At 48.2% G+C, this 14063-nt stretch overlaps 1 protein-coding gene across 1 annotated transcript in view; it reads right to left on the bottom strand.

Moving 5' to 3' along the window:
• Positions 1 to 3964: 3964 nt before the first annotated feature.
• The window catches only part of KIAA1211L (KIAA1211-like ortholog), a 76591-nt gene continuing 66492 nt past the window's right edge, over positions 3965 to 14063 (bottom strand). The window contains exons 12-18 of the mRNA XM_011969673.1: positions 13774 to 13895; positions 13443 to 13520; positions 11978 to 12123; positions 11409 to 11602; positions 7515 to 7701; positions 6273 to 6439; positions 3965 to 4788 (exon numbers count right to left, since the gene is read on the bottom strand). Of these exons, the coding sequence (XP_011825063.1) occupies positions 4649 to 4788; positions 6273 to 6439; positions 7515 to 7701; positions 11409 to 11602; positions 11978 to 12123; positions 13443 to 13520; positions 13774 to 13895 (1034 nt within the window). The 3' untranslated portion in view covers positions 3965 to 4648. The remainder of the gene's footprint in view (positions 4789 to 6272; positions 6440 to 7514; positions 7702 to 11408; positions 11603 to 11977; positions 12124 to 13442; positions 13521 to 13773; positions 13896 to 14063) is intronic.

Below are 14063 nucleotides of genomic sequence, written 5' to 3'. Positions count from 1 at the left end.
GGTCCCACTCTCAGCAGATCCCACTCTCAGCAGGTCCCACTCTCAGCAGGTCCCACTCTCAGCGGATCCCACTCTCAGCAGGTCCCACTCTCAGCGGGTCCCACTCGCAGCAGATCCCACTCTCAGCAGATCCCACTCTCAGCAGATTCCACTCTCAGCGGGTCCCACTCTCAGCAGGTCCCACTCTCAGCAGATCCCACTCTCAGCGGGTCCCACTCTCAGCGGGTCCCACTCTCAGTGGACCCCACTCTTAGCGGGTCCAAATCTCAGTGAGTCCCACTCAGCAGATCCCACTCTCAGCAGATTCCACTCTCAGCAGATCCCACTCTCAGCAGATCCCACTCTCAGCGGTTCCAAATCTCAGCAGGTCCAAATCTCAGTGAGTCCCACTCAGCAGGTACCACTCTCAGCTGATCTCACTCTCAGCAAATTCCACTCTCAGCAGATTCCACTCTCAGCGGGTCCCACTCTCAGCAGATCCCACTCTCAGCGGGTCCAAATCTCAGTGAGTCCCACTCAGCCGGTCCCACTCTCAGCTGATCTCGCTCTCAGCAGATTCCACTCTCAGCAGATCCCACTCTCAGCGGGTCCAAATCTCAGTGAGTCCCACTCAGCAGGTCCCACTCTCAGCGGATCTCTCTCTCAGCAGATTCCACTCTCACCGGAGTCCCCTCTCAGCGGGTTCGTCTTACACAGCTGATTCTTCCCTCTTCTTTCCAACACTTTTTCTCGCCTCACTTTTGCTTTCCCTTTTCCTTCACAGACCCTTTCGACAACTCTAGATCCCTAGTGCAGGAGTGTCCTAGGATCAATCCTGCCACCCTGCTCTCCCTTGTCTAGACCCCTGACTTCCCATCCTATCCAAATGCTGATGATCTGCAATTGTACAACTTGATATTTCCACTGAGATGTCTAACGGGAATCTCAGATTTAAGATGTCCAAATTGAACTCCTTTCTGTGAATCTCACCCTCCACATCCATTTCCGTGTTACCACGACTCACCCAGAAGCTCCAACCAAAAATCTAGGTGTCATCTCTACCTCCACCCTTTCCTTCTCACACCAACCATGTCAAACCCAACTGCATGCTGGATTTGATGCTAACTTTATTTTTGAGAGGGAGTCTCATTCTGTTGCCCAGGCTGGAGTGCAGTGGGGCGATCTCAGTTCACTGTAACCTCTACCTCCCAGGTTTAAGTGATTCTCCTGCCTCAGCCTTCCTAGTAGCTGGGATTATAGACGTGCACCACCACAACAGGCTAATTTTTTCTTTTTTTCTTTTTTTTTGTATTTTTAGTAGAGACAGGGTTTTATCATGTTGGCCAGGCTGGTCTCAAACTCCTGACTTCAGGTGATCCACCCTCCTCAGCCTCCCAAAGTGTTGGGATTACAGGCATGAGCCACCGCACCTGGCCTGACGCTACCTTTAAATTGTGGTTTGAATCCATCTGCTTCTCTCCACCTCCAGCATTACCTTAGACCAGGCCACCATGACCATTTTTATAATTAGATCACCTCCAGTAAACCTTTCACTAACTACCCAGTCTCACGTAGTCCTTCTGGCATGACCAAGACCTTCTGTTTTAGGCTCGCCATTGAACTTACTGCTATTTTTACTTGGGGTTTTTTGGTATGTTTTATATTTATTTATTGTCCCCCCACCATACCCAAATAAGACAGGTGTGGCACAAGGTTAGCCTGTTACTTGTTTGTTCATCAGTTGTCCCTAGGCCCTCACAGAATGCAGTCACTAAAGCGTCACCTGAATGAGGTGAAGGAATGAATGAAAATACCACATAGTTAAGGCAGATGCTCACGATTAAAAATTACAAACGCCTGCCCTCCCCTTTTCCACTCTGTCTAAGGAATTAAAAGAAGAAGTGTCCCTAGGACATAGAAGCCCCCAAGGTCAAGTTCAGTGCTCTCATGTCTGGGTTGTCTTTGAGGCCACAGATTCGCCACTGCACCAGTGCTTTTTATTTAAAAATTTTTTTTTTCTGAGATGGAGTCTCGCTCTGTCACTCAGGCTGGAGTGCAGTGGTGCGACCTTGGCTCACTGCAACCTCCACCTCCCGAGTTCAAGCAATTCTCCTGCCTCAGCCTCCTGAGTAGCTGGGATTACAGGCATGTGCCACCACGCCCAGCTAATTTTTTTTTATTTTTAGTAGAGATGGGGTTTCACCATGTTGACTGTGCTGGTCTCGAACTCTTAACCTCAAGTGATTTGCTGCACCAATGCTTTTTAAAAATGGGGATATTGGCTGGGTGGAGTGGCTCATACCTGTAATCCCACACTCTGGGAGGCTGAGGCAGGAGGATCGCTTGAGCCCAGGAGTTCAAGACCAGCCTAGGTAACATAGTGAGACCCCGTCTCTAAAAAAAAAAACCAGAAGATTAGCCAGGTGTGGTGCACATCACATCTGTTGTCTCAGCTACTTGGAAGGCTGAGGCAGGAGGACCGCTTGAGCCCAAGAGCTAAAGGCTGCAGTGAGCTGAGATTGCTCCACCACATTCCAGCCTGGGGGCAGAGCGAGACTCTGTCCATAAAATTAAATAAAACATAAAAATGGGGATGTTACTCGAGGGTAGTGTTTAAAAGCATGGGCCTTGGAGTCACTTTCCAGGTTCATACCTGCTATAGGATCTTAGCCTCAACGTGCCTCAGTTTCCTCACCTGCAAAGTGGACAAAAGTACTTACCCTCAAAGGACTGTGCAGAGGATTCTAAATTACTATGAAATACAGAGCAGCGGCTGGTTCAGGAATTGCTCCCCCGTCTTTCTTCTTAGGAAAACTAGGGCTGGTAATTCCTTGCAGGCTTTTACCATCTCTGCTGCCACTCTGGACTTCCCGACATCGCCAAATTTCGGCCAACGTCTCAGCTGGTTATGACAGAAGGGTCACCACCTCCACGCTGAAAGTGGCAACTGCAGGGCCACAACCTAGTGAATTCTCCCAGTGTCCTAAAAATGGCACCCTTCTAACTCACCAGGCGTCAGAGAGAATTAAACCAAGTCCTCAAATCCACAGAGAATATCAGCATCTGCTTGAACAAAACCAAACCAAATACTTTTGATCTTGCAGTGAAATCTGCTGCCTCAAAATGGTTCATCTGAAATCACCTGCTAAGGAGAAATGATGGTTTGGGGTTAATAATAGCCAACATGATTTTTGCCAGTTAAAACAATTCACAGACGCCTTGGCTTTGGGAGCAAGGCTAGATGGATGGAGTTCTTGTGTTAGAGCATATTCACCATGGAATTCAGTATTGACGTTCTCTAAGAGAATGCAATCAGTAAATCAATTTGGTTGGGGAAAAAACTGACCCAGGACTTTCTGAATAAAGGTAGGCTCAATCAACTTGTGTAGTACTAACAGCTAGAAAAATAATATTCATGAAGATGGAAAATACAATAAAAGTAGCAAGGCCCTAGGGTATATAAAATCAAATTATAGTATATCATGAAGTTGTACTGATTCTGATGGCTAAATGCCCCCAGCTATACGTATTCCCATGGAGACTACCTTGTTCAAAGGAACAAATTGGAACTGTTTTAAACAGTAAAGAGGCATTATATAACCAAGACAATCCTGAGATTTCAAATATGTTTTTCTTCTGCCTGGTTTTTCCACATTCCACATTCAGGGGTCAGACTGGCTGATGCACTAGCAACCCAGCTTTCAACAGAAATATGCAGGTTCCATTGATTAGATGCTCAAGAATGATAACTTCTAAGGAATTTTTATATATTCAGTATGTCGTACTAAATAGATGAAAAGAGTTAAAACCCTACATTACTGTCTGTCTTCAAAATTCTCACTGGGGGGAAAAAAAACCCTCAAAAACTCAAACTCCACAATTAACCCAATTCAGAATTTTAAATGAGGCATGTATGAAGCAAACTCAGCGCTGGAGAATGTTCTCTAAATCTGAGGAGAAATAACATTTACACTTAGAACAGAGGCATGTTTGAAACCTTTTATTAAACAGGCAATGCATTGTGCAGTGGTTAAAGACACAGATGCCTAGTGGAAAAGTTTAAAAATTATTTTTGGAAACAGTCTATGAATTGATGAACCCTGCCATGTTCCTTCATCTCCTTCTCAGAGTGGCTGCCTTTAGGAAAACAGATTGTTTTATAGCTGCTCTTGGAAACGGCATCTCTGTTTCGCCATGAATGTCATGCCTCGTAGTAAACATGAGAGAAGACAGGATCCACAGGCAAGACAGCGACCAGAGACATGGGCTGATGTCAGCTGGAAGCACAGATGTCCCTTCTCCTAGAACGGCTTCTCTTCTAGCCTTTGCTGGGTGTCCTACTTACGCGTCCAACTTCATTTCTGTTTTCTTTCTTGTCTGAGGCTTCTTCATCAAGGGAATTCTAAAAGACACACGTACCTTTGGGCACAGGAACTGGTTCCTGGATCTTTCAGTGTTGTTCTTGTTTCTGGGCCCTCTGGCCCAGGAGTATGGCTGTGTGTTGATCCTCTTTGTTTTGCCTGGTTCCTTCCTCTTCCCCAAGTTCGTCATAACTTGATGATAAAATCAATCTTTAAGTTTCACGGTCTGTTTGCCACAATATACTGGCAGTTTTTTAACTAAGTGGCTTGTCAGGGTAGTGGACATGCTTTATCAGCACACTGCCCACCTATTTTATAATCTGGGGCATGTCACTCCAGGCTTGAGATTTCTTTCTGGCAAGTTCCATCCAGGATGGCTGATCTGTACTGGCATAACTGGCTCTCTTCAGCTGATGCAATTCCTTCTCCATCATCACTGCAGACTGAGCTGCTTGGAAGGGAGACAAAACAAACAGAAACATGAGCAGCGACTTCGGATTTTCCCTTAAGCCTCTTGCGTTTCTTGAAATAGACGTCGAGGTCTTAACTGTGTTCTCGAACAGAAAATTCAATAATATGTGAACATGCAAGGAAGATTTGGGCCTAGAATATGTCATTTATGTGATAAAAAGACTTACGAACAAGTTCAAACAATTCTGGCAGTGCAATGAGGTGAGAGAGACTTTGGAAATAAAATGGCAGGAGCTCTACAGATGGGCTGCACAACAGTGTCCGTCTACTTAACACTACTGAACTGTTCACTTAAAAATGGCTAAGATGGTAAATTCTGTCATGTGCCTTTACCACAATTAAAAAAATATAAAAATTTCCATATATATGCATTTTTGTATATATATATGTATATTTGTGTATATATATGTATGTATGTGTGTATATATATGTATTTTTTGAGACAGAAGTCTTGCTGTGTTACCCAGGCTGGAGTGCAGTGGTGCAATCTCAGTTCACTGCAATCTCTGCCTCCCGGGTTCAAGCGATTCTCCTGCCTCAGTTTCCCAAGTAGCTGGGATTACAGACATGCACCACCATGCCTGTCTAATTTTTTTATTTTTAGTAGAGATGGGGTTTTGCATGTTGGTCAGGCTGGTCTTGAACTCCTGACCTCAGGTGATCCGCCCGACTCGGCCTCCCAAAGTGCTGGGATTATAGGTGTAAGCCAAGGCGTCTGGCCTAAAAATTTTTAAATATCGATACATGCAACAACAAAGGCATATCTTGAAGATGCTATGTTCAGTGAAAGATGCCAGATTAAAAAGGGCACATACGTTAGGATTCCATTCATTAGAAATGTCCAAAAAAGGCAAATCCATAGAGACAGAGTAGATTAGTGGTTGCCTAGAGCTAGGAGTGGGAGTGGGACGTGACTGTAAATGGGCATGAGGTTTCTCTTTAGTGTGAGGGAAATATTGTAAAATTAGATTGTCATCATAGCTGTGCAACTCTGCAAATACATACCTGCTCACTGTCAATATACAGTCATCCCCTAGTGTATGCCGGGGATTGGTTCTAGGACCTCTCCCACCTGCATACACCAAAATCTATGAATACTCAAGTTCTGCAGTCAGCCCCGTGGAACCCGCATATGCAAAAAGATGGCCCTCTGTTTTCTCAGGTTTCACATCCTAAGGATACAGGTAATTTTCCATCTGGGTTTGGCTGGAAAACAGTCAGCATTTAAGTAGACCTGTACAGTTCAAACTTGTGTGTTCAAGGGTCAACCTTATACTTAATGAACTGTACAATTAAAATGGATGAGTTTTATGACATGTAAATTGTATCTCTGTAAGAGCTGAGTAGAAAACTCAAGGTGGCAAGTAATTCGCAAAAACCAAACCAAACCAAAACCCGGACTGCAGGAACGACCCAGGAAAATGATTTCAAAGTATGTAGTCATGTTTGCAGATTTCATACCCAAGTTCTGATGGGACAAAGAGATTCCTCTTTGCAGCCCCTCCTTGAGGTTGAGCTTTGCCCCCTGCTTCCGGTCCACAGCGGGCTTCACAGGGGTTATCAGGAAAGACTTGCTGCGGACAAAGTCAGCTTGCTTCACAGGCTCCTGTTGGGACACAAGACACACGCTGCCAAGTCACCAGTGATTCAGACAGGGGCAAACACACCCGAAGTGAAGGAGCTGCAAGGCTGCCCGTCCAAGATGCCTGCACTGCTGGCACTTTCTTGGGAGGGCACCCTAGTGTCAGCTCACTAACACTGAGTGGTCAGATGCTGGTGCTCAGACCAGCACGCGGCCTTATCCTGGCACACGCATGCATCACGGCTTCCTTCCTGTCCCCACACCTGGCTTCAGGGCCAGATGGCAGATGGCAGGGATCCCATTTGGCAGTGAAGATGATTTGTTTAGAATCGATTTGTGATTTTTATGACAGTTGGTATAGTTACAGATGTCCCAAACTGGTTACTACTTGTTTTCTAAATGCCCCACGCCTGCATGAGGGTCTTCGAGTCTGGGTATAGTGGAGGTTCTAGTTAAAACGAGGGGAAGCAGGTCCTACTGCAGGCTCAGGCTCTCTTCCCCACATGGCTGAAACACACAGATTTATCATGGTGCTATTGGGGGATACAAAAATTGTGAGTCTCGGCCTGATTCTAGGCATAGTTGTTTGGGCTGGTGAAAGCTGCCTTCGGTTCAGAGTGCAAAATGAAACCACAGGTTCCAGCCCTGCAGCCCCAGGTGAGGAATGAGGAGCTCCAGCATGTGGCCGGTGGAGCAGCAAAGAGCAGGGCTCACTCCTCACAGCATGATGAGCTGGGATGGAGCTGTTGACATCATTGCTGTGTGTCTAACTCAGAAGTTATTTTAACCTCCTTTCATTTTTCTAGATGCTGAGCTGCTGCGTTGCCAAGGAGGCAGGGAGTAGAGAGCTGTCTGCACCGCCGAAGTGACTCACGTGCTTCCCTGTATCCCAACAGCTCAGCATGTGCAAAGGCAGGCAGAATGCTCCACCATGGAGGTTAGGATTTGGCAAGTCATTTATTTTGCTTCATTGGCCCTCGACCACACATCCACAAGCATCACAGGTGATGGTCCCTGTGACGCCCATGCAGGACATGTGGTCCTTATGGGGTCCTCGCCCCAGCCCCAGCTGGCTGCTCCCTCCTGCACCCACAGAATGGAAAGCATCTGCTCTAAGCAACGGGGCTCTCTCGGGCACCTTGGCTTGCTTTCCTGGTTCAGACTTCAGGGTCCGTGTCCCAGGTTTGTCTTCCTGGTTGGGGGGCTGGTCCAAGGTCCCTCGCCGCTTCTGCCGAGTGACGGTGATCCAGGGTGGCACAGGCTGCCCATCAGCTCCAGGCCCTGTTGCTGCAGGCGGCAGACCCTTTTCTGTTGGGTAAAAGCACAAGATTATAGAAACAGTCCTGTTCCCTCTTCGGTTTCACGCTTTGTGTCTCCCGCACAGTGAACATTACTGCTTTGGTTCAGGGTTGCAGGGGGTCTGGGAGAGCGTTACTTTCTTTAGCGGACTTTGTTTTCTCGTTAAAGATGCATCAGAGAGATTATGCTCCTCTAGTCTGAGTCACAAAAAATTAAATGCAACTGCTTCTATAGGGTCTGCGTGTACTTAAGCCAACTTCCTCCTAGGAATCCTTTCTGGAAGGAGATAAAAATAAGTACACAAATAGATATAATTTCTTTAATATAATCCTGTCATTGTGGACATACTACCCGCTTCCTGCTCAAATGTTGTAGACGCACTATTAACCTCTTGTCTTCTAACAACTGTGAGCATAACCTTCCCTTTGTGGAGAGAGTGACACCAAAGGCTGGTCACAGTTGCTTTCCTTAATGTTCTAGAGAGAAAAGAAATAGTGCCTTTGAAACCATATGTTGGCCAGGTGCAGTGGCTCATACCTGTAATCCCAACACTCTGGGAGGCCAAGGCGGGCGGATCACCTGAGGTCAGGAGTTCCAGACCAACTTGGTCAACATGGCAGAAACCCATCTCTACTAAAAATACAAAAATCAGCCGGGCGTGGTGGCAGGTGCCTGTAGTCCCACCTACTTGGGAGACTGTGGCAGGACAATCGCTTGAACTTGGGAGGTGGAGGCTGCAGTGAGCCAAGATCACGCCACTGCACTCCAGCCTGGACAAGAGTGAGACTTTGTCTCAAATATAAAAATAAAACTAAAAAACACACCATATGTTTTGTTGACTCTCCTTCCGTATTAACTGTGCTTATCTTTGGATGGTGAAACTGTGGATCATTCCCCTCCTCTTACATTTCAACTCTTCTGTATTTTCATATTTTCTACAATAAGAATTTATTACCTTCATCAATAGAAAAAGGAAATCTGTGGATTAAATAAGTGGCTTTTCTTTTTTTTTCTTTCTTTTTTTTTTTTTTTGAGACAGGGTCTCACTCTGACACTCAGGCTGAAGTACAGTGGTGCGATCAAGGCTCACTGCAACCTCCACCTACCAGGCTCCAGTGATCCTCCCACCTTGGCCTCCCCAGCAGCTGGGACTACAGTCATGCACCATCACGCCCAGTGAATTTTTTGTAGAGATGGGGTCTCACCATGTTGCCCAGGCTGGTCTCGAATTCCTGAGCTCAAACAATTCACTTGCCTCAGTTTCCCAAAGTGCTGGAATTACAGGCTTGAGCCACCTCCCCTGGCCAATAAGTGGCTTCTTACAGGTACATCAAAAGCATAGAACCCAAGGTTCCCCATGAGCTTCTGGAGTTTGCCTGCCACGGGATAAAACAAAGGCTGAAACTGATCTCCAACCACCTGGCACCTCTCCTCGGTTCCCTTCTACAGTGCGCCTGAGTCAGCTGGGTGACAACAGCACCGTTTCACAGCAACACATGCAGATGTCCGGGAGGAGTTAACGTCACTGTTCTCTGTGGCCTGATGTATTCCACCCCTTGCTCTGGCGTGCAGAGGATATTACTCACTTTGTCTTTGTTTCTACTTCCAGTTCAGGCTGGAATTCTTTTCCCTTAGTGCCCTAGTCAACAAGGAGGTACTAGGAGGGGTGGCCACTGCTTTGCAAGCTACAGTCTCCTGCTGGGAGCGAGAAGAGCCTTCAGCCTCACACACCCAGGATCTCCCCTGGCCCTGGCAGCCAGGGACGCCTCCCACTCCTTTTTCTGGCTGCTCCCTGGGGCCTCCACCGGACTGGCCCCCTGGGAATCCTGCTCCACCTCTTGGACTCATCCTACCCCTTTCCTGACTCTTCAGTCTCTCCCTCTGCAGCTGTGCAGAATGCTTTGGTCTTCCATAGCTTGAAGTCTCCATGGAGCCTCACTGTCCCCTGAAGGCCCAGTTCTCCCTTCTCCTCTACCCTTAGCTCAAATGGCCTCTGCCTGTCTCGTCAGCCACTTCCTGAACCAGCCACGAGCTGACACCACTGTTTGCATCCTCCCAACCAACAAACCCCAAATCCCAAGGTCAAACCTGGTACTCAACCTGCTTCACCCCTGCAGCTCTGGTGTGGCTGCACATCTGCACATCCTCTCTGGGGGAGCCTGCCCCCTGAGGCATCCCTCCAGCCTCTGAGGCCCTTCTCCAGGTCCTTGTCTGAGTTTTTTTCCTAATCTGGAACTCCTGCTTGCTCCTGACCCTCAGCCGTCATCGCTTCCTTCCAGCATTCTCTCTTCTACTCCTGATCCAACAGGCAAAACTGCTGAAATTACTAATACTTCCTAGTGTACAATCCAGTCCTACTTTCTATTCCCAGCCAGAGCCCAGCATTTCTATTCTCCTGTTTCACCTTTCTTCTTTCCATTCATTCAGTGTTTGCTATGGGCAAGGACTGCTTTATATTTGAGGTGGGAAAATAAACAACAAATTGTTCCTTCAAAAAGCTCAAAATCTAGTTGGGGAGACAAGATGCAAACAAGTAACTGTGGTAGAAACGAAAATGCTAAAATTTACAAAGGGCTATGCGGACACAGGGCCTATCACTGGTGAGTGGGAGTAGGCGTGCTTCTGGGTTGGGATCTGGAGAATAATCTTCCAGGCTGGCGATGGGGGCAGGTGGAGGAGTTGTGTAAACCAGTCCCAAGGATGGGTCTTTTCTGTCTTTTTTTTTCTTTTGTCCATCATGGGGGAGCTGTGGGGGTTTTAAACCATGGGCTCACTCTGGAGGTTGTGTGGAGAATCAGTCTGACTGTGGAGGGCCGAGAGGCTGGGACGCTAGGAGGGAGGCTGTGGCCACAGCTCAAGAGAGTTGACAAGGGCTTGGAAGTCCTGTTCTAGAATCCTCCCTGCTGGTTCACTAGGGCCCCCAGACACTACCTCCTCCATCAAGTCTGTTCTGGTCAGTCTCTCTCCTAAGTCTTCTGCAACCTCTTGAGAAACCTGCCTCACTGTGTTTGGTACTAGACATATTTGCTAGCTGACCATCTACCCCACTGAAGTATACCTTTGGTCATAAGCATTTCTTACTACCGAACAAACACACGCCATAGACTATGTGCAGATACAGTTCTAAACGCTGAGCTTGGCAAGAGGTAAATTTTCTTTTCCTTACATCAAGAGCATGCTGGCAGAATTCCATCCCGACCACAAAAAGGTCACCTGCTGCTGCCTGTCTGTGGGGTAGGAATGTTTCCAGCTGTACTGTGTGTGTAAGCGTGTGTCCGTGTTCACATGCAGACCCACAGGAGTGGGTGGGTGCCCTGGCTGGGCCAGGCTGTGCTGCTGTGGGGTAAGGCAACCTGCAATAGCAGCGTCACCAAGCAGTGGGCCAGTGTATGACCACACCACCATTTCTCTCCTTTTTAGTTCCTGCCTCTTTCCCTGCAACTGCCGGTCTTTCCTTTTATTCTGTATTCTCTTCTTTCTCACCTTTTTCCTTGTCAGGAATGCAAGACCCTTGTAATCTCCAGACCTTGTTACAGGGACTGTCCAGGGCCACCCTCATAGGCAGAGGAGTGCAGGAATGGCAAATGGGGGTCCAGACACCAGGAAAAAGGCAGAAAACCCACTCCAACTCCCTAATGTAGTTCACAGATGCCTGAGATTCCACCTGGAGCCTCCCAGTGGGTAAGCTGAGAAAGGGGTGATGGGCTGAGCATCACCTTCCACAGTGCTGAGACTCAGAGATGCTGCGCCTTTGTCCCCAGTGAGCACAGGCAGAGCAGCTGTGTGATGAGCCACCCTGCTCTGTGGCAGGGGCCTAGCAGGCCTCTCCGAACTGTATGCTCGCCTCCTGTGCTTGGCACCCACACTGGCAGTGCAGGAGCTCTGGGATCTGCACAGCACCATACTCCACCTGGGGAGGGCAGGAGAAGGGGCTGAAGCCCCTGGCAATGTGCGGGGTAAAGGCAGGCTTCAGAGGCCAAAGACCTTACAACGTGACCGCTCAAGCATGAACATTCAGGGTCGAGGCTGCACCACAAAATAGCTTCTGAGATTAAACATGTTCAAATGTCATTAATCCCGGGATAATGTAGATGTGGCCTCAGCTCAGATAAATCAGTTGAAAACACTCTTTTGTTTACCTCTTCCTGCCTCCATACACAGACAACCTTAATCTCCCGGGGATTTGGCTAAAGACTCTGACATCTCTTCTCCTCTCCAACTGGCAATGAGTTCAAGCTGTCAAGTGTGCTGGGTTTGCAGCAAACAGCCCAGGAGCATTTCTCACAGGCCAGGGACCAGCAATTCCGGGTCTGTGTCTGTGTGAGCGCCTTTGCGGATTGTGGAAGAGCCAGATTCCCCGTGCAGTGCAGCTGCCCTGGGAGGAAGGGTAGCAAGTTTGGTTTGCTGCAGGGCAGATGCAGCAGGACTCCTCTGAAGGCATGGTGCAGAGGGTGCAGGAAGCCGGGACGGCAACAGAGCTCCTCCCGTTTAACTCATAGGACACCAACTTTGGATCAGAGAAAACAGTATGATGTCATTTAAGGATAGGATTCCTTCAAAGGAGCAGGTGGTAAGCTTGTTCCTCTCCAGATTCCTCTTTCTCCTTAACATGCCCCCTGCAGTCCAGCATCGATTCTGAAAAGGACGTTGCTCCAGCACTAACTTCTGAGGGCCCCTGTTCTTGGGGTTGGGCTCAACGGGCTGTGCTAATGAAGAATGTTTCCTCCCTGGGGCCAGGGCAACGGAGCTGCTAACGATGTGGCCCTGGGGCCCGCAGAGCTAGTTTAGGGCCCCAGGCTAGTGCTCTTGGGCAAATTCCAGGACCTCCCTGAGACTCACTTCGGTGTAAAATGAAGAAACAGAAGCCTCTACACCTCCCCGTCAGACTGTAAAGATTCCATGAGATAACCCACTGTCTACACCTCCTGCTGTGGTCATGAAGATTTCTTGACATAACCCACTATCTATACTTGCCAGTGCGGTGTGAAGATTCCATGACATAATCCACGACCTATGTCAGTGATTGTGAAGTGAAATAGCCACTGTCTACACCTCTCAGTGTGGTTGTGAAGGTCAGGTGGAACATTCACTGTCTACACTTCCCAGCATGGCTGTGAAGATTGTGTGAGAATCCAGGGAAAGCCGTTAGTGCGGTACCCGGTGTTAGCTGCTGCCGCCACAATAGCTGCTGTTGTTATGTGGTTGTTGCTAGTGTTGTTATCACTGTTCCTGCTGGAGGAGGGGTGGAGAATTTTGGTCAACCCTTACCCCGGAGCTGATGGAGACCAGTGAGCCATTCTGCCATGACAGTGAGCCCTCGTGGCTCTTGTGATAAGAAAAGCACGGCAAGCACTGGGTTGCACCCCAGCCTCTTGCAGGGCCAGGCAGCCAGGCTGACTCTTGGTTCCCTGAGAACATCGTCCATGGGTTCTAGCAGACCGTCTTAATGCTGTGTGTGTGCCAGTCTGCCTGCAAGCCCTGCAAGGGCAGGTGCCTCATCCTGGTCACATCTGCCACAGCGTGTGAGAGCCAGTGGGTCTGATCGGGGCTGCCCTGTTGGTGCTGCATCGTGGAGGAGCCTGGCCCAGGCCACACCAGTGTGCACCGTAGTCCCACTATCCACAGCAGCACTCTCTCCTCCATGCACATGCTGTGTGTTAGGTGAGCCTGGCCATCCCGGATGCAGGACACACTGCCCGAGAGGAGAGCCCACTTTTCATCTGCATTCTCAGGAATCACTCTTAACATACCCCCTCACACACAACTCTAAATACCCTGTACGAGAGAACCACGAAGTTTTCAGACGCACATTTGGCATTATTACTGAGCTATTTGTATCCGGGAAGATTTAAAACGAACCGTTTCAAAAATCCTCAGTGTTACACCGTTTCTAGAGATGTTCAACCACACCTACATGGGACAGGTTCGTTTCATCACTTCACTTTGACTTTCTGATTGGTGATGGTTAGTTCTTTTAGTGCCTATTAAAATTCAGCCTTAAGGTACTGTTTTTTTCCTTCAGAAAAACTTCTGTAATGACCAGTTGAGGGGCCAGGGTGGGACCCCAGTGGTGGACCACACCCTGTATGACACTAGGGACGTAGCTGTTAAGTCTGGAAGCTGAGGGCTATCAAAGGACACAGTCTCCCCAGAGGCAACGAGCTGTAGTACAGTGTAAATTCCCAGCTTCCTTGCCTTTTGACCTACGATATAAAGCAGAGGCTCTGCCTTAAGGTAAGGCGGCAGGATTTCCAGGCCTCTAAAAAATTTGGTATATGGTATCCTTTCTGAAGCAGCAACTTTTTCAGCCTCCCGAGTAGCTGGGACTACGGGTGCGAACCACATGCCTGGCTAATTTTTTTTTTTTTTTT

This window comes from Mandrillus leucophaeus, unplaced genomic scaffold (genome assembly GCF_000951045.1).
Source record: "Mandrillus leucophaeus isolate KB7577 unplaced genomic scaffold, Mleu.le_1.0 Scaffold9, whole genome shotgun sequence".
Lineage (NCBI taxonomy): Eukaryota > Metazoa > Chordata > Mammalia > Primates > Cercopithecidae > Mandrillus > Mandrillus leucophaeus.
The sequence above is the reverse complement of the archived record's forward strand: the minus strand, read 5'-3'. Positions and strand labels throughout refer to the sequence as shown.